General features: G+C 36.2%; 2 protein-coding genes across 6 annotated transcripts in view; both read left to right on the forward strand.

The window, feature by feature from the left end:
* The window catches only part of LOC136832046 (uncharacterized), a 36661-nt gene extending 35721 nt beyond the window's left edge, over nucleotides 1-940 (forward strand). Inside the window, exon 24 of the mRNA XM_067092560.1 lies at nucleotides 411-940. Within this exon, the coding sequence (XP_066948661.1) occupies nucleotides 411-628 (218 nt within the window). The 3' untranslated portion in view covers nucleotides 629-940. The remainder of the gene's footprint in view (nucleotides 1-410) is intronic.
* Nucleotides 941-5062: 4122 nt separating this feature from the next.
* Nucleotides 5063-7500, forward strand: part of LOC136832047 (transient receptor potential channel pyrexia-like) — an 84656-nt gene continuing 82218 nt past the window's right edge. The window contains exon 1 of one of the 5 annotated variants that reach the window (XM_067092561.1): nucleotides 5063-5193. The gene's annotated coding sequence lies outside the window, so the exon portion shown is untranslated. Of the gene's footprint in view, nucleotides 5194-7178; nucleotides 7336-7467 lie in introns of those variants that run through there. The other 4 variants (XM_067092563.1, XM_067092562.1, XM_067092564.1 and 1 more) reach the window with 4 other exon arrangements.

Consider the following 7500-nt stretch of genomic DNA (forward strand, 5'->3'; position numbering starts at 1 on the left):
GCAGATATTTATTCAAAAAAGTTGCAAGCTTTCCAGGACAAACAGTCCTCATTGTCAAGTATCCGGGTACTTGACAATGAGGACTGTTTGTTCTGGAAAGCTTGTAACTTTTTGAATAAATATCTGTTTTGTGCATTAGATACATCCAACAGGAATGAGGTCCTGTTAGTAATTGTATTAATGCACAGAACAATTGTCAAGTATGTGATAACTGTTAATATTTATATATACTCATACATATTGTTTATAGTATTGTCACTGCCTGGCGGCAGTTCTAGCCCTATCATTGACAAACCAATATATATATATATATATATATATATATATATATATATATATATATATATATATATATATATATATATATATATATATATATATATATATATCTTTTACTGTTTTCTTCGCAGGGTCAATGGCAGGATTAGCCTTTGGGATGATCTTTCTTGGAATAATCCTCACTCTCGGCTTCCTCTTCGCCTTGGTCAAATTCCATCCAGAAAAAGTACCCAAGGGCCTTGCCCTTCCCGAAGTAGGGTCCAACAGAGGGACGAGGCCTTCCATAGCTCCGGAAAGCTCGGTGAATTTTGAAAAATTATCGGGTGAACCTGGCGAGTCTGACATCTGAAGAGGATTCTTCAATGATGTTTAGCATTTCTTGCGGGCTTAGACAGTGCGCTTATCATACATTGAATGTCATGTAAATCATCTTTGAGAAACTTGTTTTTTTTTTTTAAATGAACAACAAACTCAGTTATGGAGAAAAGTTTTGAAACTTTTGATTCAAGGGTTACTGTTTTATTGGCGTTTGTTTTGGACATCATTACATTACGTTTACATTCAAATAATTACGGAAATAAGATAAAAAAAATAAAATTTGTGATCTTGCTTGCAATGGCTGCCTATAAAACCTAAAATACAGAATTAAAAACGCTGCTGATATTGAAATTTTATTTACCCTTCCTTTAATTTTATGTAATTATTTCTGTACTATGGAATTCTCGCGTTTTCTACAGGAAGTAGTCAATGAACAGATAATATTTATCTGAGTATGTTTCATACTTCTGATGTATTACTGCATGAATAGAAATATCCTTAATTGTTCCGTAATAAAGAAACATGTGCAATATAGATAAGTTACAACGTATATGATTGAATAAATTGCAACAAAATACCTCTTCTTACAACCCATATGTATTGATCAGGAATTAATAAATGATATTTTTTTGGCAAAGGATATATTCATACCTATTTATGTAGTGATCTATGTTTACGTTATATATATATATATATATATATATATATATATATATATATATATATATATATATATATATATATATATATATATATATATATATATATATGTATAATGGATTGTTGAGCCAATTCTCCATTATGGAAGGGAAGTGTGGGTCTTCAATGAGAATGCAAGAAACAAGGCAGGAGCAGGACCTTCATATCCGGGAAGCCTGAGGATGTGTGTTGTATATAGGAGGGTTTGAATCACTGCTGATGGGACTCTGTTGGTGTAAGAAATGTCTGATGTAGTGGAAGTTATCTCCTGAAGGGGTCTGCCCTAGATAAGGCATATAAAGTACGAATACAGCAGTTACCAACTACTACCAGCTCTTGTTAGGGGAAACGGTTTTATATTATATATGCACACATATATATGTGTGTGTTTATGTATATATATATATATATATATATATATATATATATATATATATATATATATATATATATATATACAGTATATATATATATATATATATATATATATATATATATGTACATAGGGAGTTAAGAAAAAAAAATACTGGAATATTTATATGCATCAATCTTCAAGAAAAATAATCAGGAAGCACAGTAACTTAGATATCCGTTTGCCGGAGCAAATATTTGTAATGGTCGGTGCACGGTTGGCTGAGAGGCGTTTTGCATTGTTATTTTGCATGAGTTATTTAGAGCACTGTATGTACAGTATCAACAATTTGCCGTATTTTACACACGCACATTATACATATACACACATATACTGTACAGTATATATGTGCGTGTGTGTGTATGTATAATGTGCGTGTTTAAAATGCGGCAAAATGTTGACACTGTACATACAATTCTCGAAATAATTCATGCAAAATAACAATGCAAAACGCCTCTCAGCCAACCGTGCACCGACCATTACAAATATTTGCTCAGGCAAACGGATATCTAAGTTACCGTACTTGCTAATTGTTTTTCTTGAAGATTGATGCATATAATATTCCAGTATTTTTTTTTTAACTCCGTTATGAACAGGTTCGGGTGAAATAGTGAAATACAACTGTATATCCTAAAAAAGTAAAGTGTCTCTAGACACCGATAAAATCTGTAACCATGAAATGCTACGTAAAAGTTGCTTGAATTGTGAATAACAGAGTATGTAATTTCTCAGTATCAAGTGTCAAGTATGATCTGTGAAATATAAGTTACAGGAACAATGATTCAATCTGTACGAGTAAATGTATGTATGCTCCAAACCAGTGACTGTCAATACAATTGAAAGGTGAGGAGAATGGTGTTAAAAAGGACTTAGCGAGAGAGAGAGAGAGAGAGAGAGAGAGAGAGAGAGAGAGAGAGAGAGAGAGAGAGAGAGAGAGAGTTTTGCTTCACAAGCTTCTTGTGTCGACACAGCCTTATCGAAAACCAATTATTGCCATGGTAGACATAAACAATCTCTCTCTCTCTCTCTCTCTCTCTCGGCCTGGGAATGAAAACATTTAACCGAGTGCTTGCAAAGTGTTTTACTTCAAAGGTCACATTACAGCTGACATGAATGCAACAAAGCTGTTCATTAAGGAGCTGAATAATGATTTCAAACCCGAGCATGCATACCCAAACATACATATATACATACGCACTATACACATATATATACATATACATACACACACATATATATGTGTATATATACTGTATATGTGTGTGTATATACTCGTATTTGTCAAAAAGATCGTGGTTCAAGATGTAATGCATTTAATTCGTCAAGACGATAATCTATTTATAGGTCCGGTGATCTACATTTAGTTAAAAATCTCAAATTTAAGACGGAATACAACTTAATGCAGAAACAAAGTAAATAAGGAAGTACAGCATTTTGAAGCGCATTATCGACAACACTGAATACTAAATAAATAATAATTCAAAGGGTTTCCCATAACGTTGTAAAAAGATAGAGGTTAAAGCATCTTTGAGGGATTTGCATGTTGGAATTCTACGTTCTTTTAAAAGCATCTTTGAGGGATTTGCATGTTGGAATTCTACGTCCTTTTAAAAGCATCTTTGAGGGATTTGCATGTTGGAATTCTACGTCCTTTTAAAAGCATCTTTGAGGGATTTGCTTGTTGGAATTCTACATTCTTGTAAAAGCATCTTGAGGGATTTGCTTTTTGGAATTCTATATTCTTGTAAAAGCATCTTTGAGAGATTTTCATGTTGGAATTCTACATTCTTGTAAAAGCATCTTTGAGGGATTTGCTTGTTGGAATTCTATATCATTGTAAAAGCATCTTTGAGGAATTTTCATGTTGGAATTCGATATTCTTGTGTAAGCATCCTTGAGGGATTTTCATGTTGGAATTCTGTATTCTTGTAAAAGCATCTTTGGGGGATTTTCATGTTGGATTTCGATATTCTTGTATAAGCATCTTTGAGGGATTTGCAAGTTGGAATTCGATATTCTTGTAAAAGCATCTTTGAGGGATTTGCTTGCTAGAATTCTACATTCTTCATACTGGATGCAAGTATGTTAACAAAGGAGACTATTTAACAACGAATCATATAGGCACTTCATAAATCTAGCGTGCCTTTACAGGTATTATGAGAACGTCTTCCTCTATTCTGAGAGCTATCGAGAAAAGGATTCGTCACCGATTGTGAGAAAAAATGTTTTTAGCAGTCACTTATAAAAATAATTTCCCATTACCTTACATGACACGGGTTCAAAGCTCTGCTTTGAAAAGGAGAAATTCATAACTTGATTCCCTATTTAGTTTTCCAATGGAATTCAGCGGCTTTGCTATTTTTTTTAAAGGGTTTTATAAGCTCTATCTAATAAAGAGATTTCTATTGCTGGCAGTGTCAAGAACAACTAAACGTCGATGGGTGAGTTAAAATACTTCAGTTTACATGGCTCTAGCTGCCCCATAAATGCATTAGGGAAACGCATCACGGGTCACAAAGATACATTCAAACCAACGGCAATGCCCTGGGAGTTGAATGGCATTGAATTGAATATAAAATTTAGGCCAAAGGCCAAGCATTGGGACCTATGAGGTCATGAAGGGGTGCAACGGAAATTGACAGTATGAGGTTTGAAAGGTGTAACAGGAGGAAAACCTCGCAGTTGCACTATGAAAACAACAACTGTTAGGAGAGGGTGGAAAGTAAGATGGAAGAAAGAGAATATGCAACGAGGTACAGTAAAAGGAACGAAAGGGGTTGAACCTAGGTGCCGATGGCACGCTGCAAAGAACCTTAAGTAATGCCTACAGTGCACCGCATGAGGTGCATTGACGGCACTAGTCCCCCCAACCTCCGCCCCCCGGGAATGCCCTGGGAGTGATGGAATCGACATTTACTGGAGGTAACGAACAATAAGACCCCGTTTCCACTGACGTATGAACGAACAAGTCGGCCTCTTTTAACCTGTATCACGTCGCCACTATTAAAAGGCAAGGGCCCGTGCTAGCATATAACCGGCTTCATCTAAAAATAGTAATCCACCGAATAATAAACGGTTCAATTGCTTCTCGATTAAACAAGGGATTAACTGATTGAATGACTGATCTAGCAGCTTCAACAGGCGTCCCATTATCGATGGTCATCGATTCGGGAACACACGATTTGCCAGAAATTCAGAAATTGCAAACCACAATCGCCATGAATGTTTACCTCATCGGAAAGAGCAAAGGAGGGACAGATGGTGGCCAGAGAGCTCCATCACGGAGGAGGTGGGGCGATAGGTAAGCGCATGCTCCCGTCGGAGCCGCCAAAGGTTGACGGAGGTAGAGAGCAGCGCCCAGTAGTCTTACTCCGCCTTCAGCGTGGGACGGGCCTTCCTTCCTTCCTCCCTTACCGGGCCCCGGCAATTCAGCCGCTGCAGGAGAGAAGGAATCGTTAGGCGTCTATCGTCTCTTCCCCCAAAAGGTTTATTTATTCATAATATTTCTCGGTCGTTTCCGTAACCTGGAGACCATAATTTTTTATTTTTGCAGAAGCGATATTTTCCGAGCTGCCCGGAGACCTCATTTCGATAAACCCGTTAAGGCAAGTGAATAGTATAAAGCTGATTTAAATGATACTCAATCTCGGTCATACAAATCCTGAAGTTATTTTAAAGTAATCTAAACAAACCGGTACTTTCTCAAACAGAACGTATACGCCTACACTTATAAAGTAATCATTATATATATACAGTATATAAAGTAATCATTATATATATATATATATATATATATATATATATATATATATATATATATATATATATATATGTATATATATATATATATATATATATATATATATATATATATATATATATATATATATATATATATATATATATATATATATATATATATATATATATATATATATATATATATATATATATATATATAAGCAGTTTCCGCATCAACTACCCTGACGTATACAACATTACATTAAATGGCTTTTCTGACCGTATTCGGTATTCGGATATTGTTCAGGACAACGAAATAATTCCCTTAAAATTTTGCTCCGAAACAAAGTCAACCTCACGAAAGGCCGGACTGATCGTTACTGAGCGAAAGTGTACGCTAGAAATATTTGAGACTGAATGGATAATAATAACAACAATAATAATAATAGACCGTTCGCAAAATAATACATTTTAGTTATAAGAAAATCGGTCGAAATAACAGATTTTACCTTTGAAGTAATTATTAATGGCAATGAAAATAACAGGTTACGTGGCTCAATCACTGGATTTTATTTTTTAGTCATTATCAGCGGTAACGAAAATAATCAATAACGTGACGTAACAAAAAAAAAAAAGACGAAGCGACAAAATCTGCGAATAATCTCCCCAATTTCACTCCCCCCTATTATGGGCTAAAATCAGTTACCGTATATATTTCACTACTCAGTATCATGTTTCCCCGATTAGGAATTTACCATGTGCGGCTGAATGTGTTTATGTGTATACCTTTAAGCATACTTGCGCGCGCACATACACAATCATATATACACATGTGTGTGTGTGTGTGTGTGAGTAGCGCGCACGCTTGTAGATTACTGAAATCGGATTAATGGGATTCCATCCTCGGCATCAGTCATCTTTTTTAATTCACCGTAACGCATGATGGATGCTTGTAAAATCGCTGCTATAAATGACTTTTAACGAACGAGAAGTATTCTGTACAGCTTGGTGTCTGCTTTTGACAGCCTCCTCAGGTATCGACTTTCATTTGCACCATGGGCTTACGTCAGTGACGTAGATCTCTATTTATATATTTTAATCTTTCGCGGCCCTCATTAACTGAAATATTGATGTTCTTCCAGTGTACTGACTCAGTTCATTATATATATTGTGTGTAAAAAGAAAGCCAGCTATTATCTGAGTGGTGTCACGTTCTGAAAAATGCTGCGCTCTGAACAGGAATAATTGTTGGTGTTAACGAATTTTCGCTTGGAAACTGTTAATCTCAGCAACTGTTAGTGTTATTAACACCAGGTTCCACCAAACTCCCATTAAGGATGTAACAAAGCCGATTTCCTTTTCTGTGAAACTGGTTTTTCAAATCTGGCGAACCGAGCATAAATTTAAGCAGAGCTGCTGGGTGATCTAGAGATGATCTTTGAAACAGAAATCCAAGGATAATCTTTAGATTTTAGAAGACATTAGGCGAAAAACAGGTCTCCTTTACGAGGCCCTCTCAGTGAAAAGTGGAGATTTCGAAATGAATGACAGGTGGAAAATCGATAAAAGAGTTGCAGTGCATGGCGGTGAATGACACGTCACAAGAATCGAAGGGGGAGGGGGCGGGTTAAGTTGCGCAACTCGACATTCTTTTCTTTCGCTAAAACTTGACCTTCCTTTTTCCCAGAATTTTGGACCTGTGGTCGTTTCTCAGCTGAAGCGAGAGTCATTTCGGCCACGGGCCTTTAATCAGAGTTAGAGGGATCGATAATACAATCAGGAGGTAGAAATCGAAGGCTGTTTACGACTTGAAATGGATGAAGCGGCCTCCTCTTATCTCTCGAGCTTGTGACGCAGTGTGGGAGGTCGGATGGAAAACACGGAAGGTAAATTTGCAATCTGCTGTATTGCTATCGATGGAAGGTTCAGGAGGACACGCCATAGATTCCAAGGAATGAGCATCTAACAGGCAGAATCAGCTCCTTGAAGGAATAAATTAACCTGCAAGGTGCCAGATACTACGGGGGTCGGCACGAAGACAAAATGGCCGA

Source organism: Macrobrachium rosenbergii, chromosome 49, assembly GCF_040412425.1.
Source record: "Macrobrachium rosenbergii isolate ZJJX-2024 chromosome 49, ASM4041242v1, whole genome shotgun sequence".
Taxonomy (NCBI): domain Eukaryota; kingdom Metazoa; phylum Arthropoda; class Malacostraca; order Decapoda; family Palaemonidae; genus Macrobrachium; species Macrobrachium rosenbergii.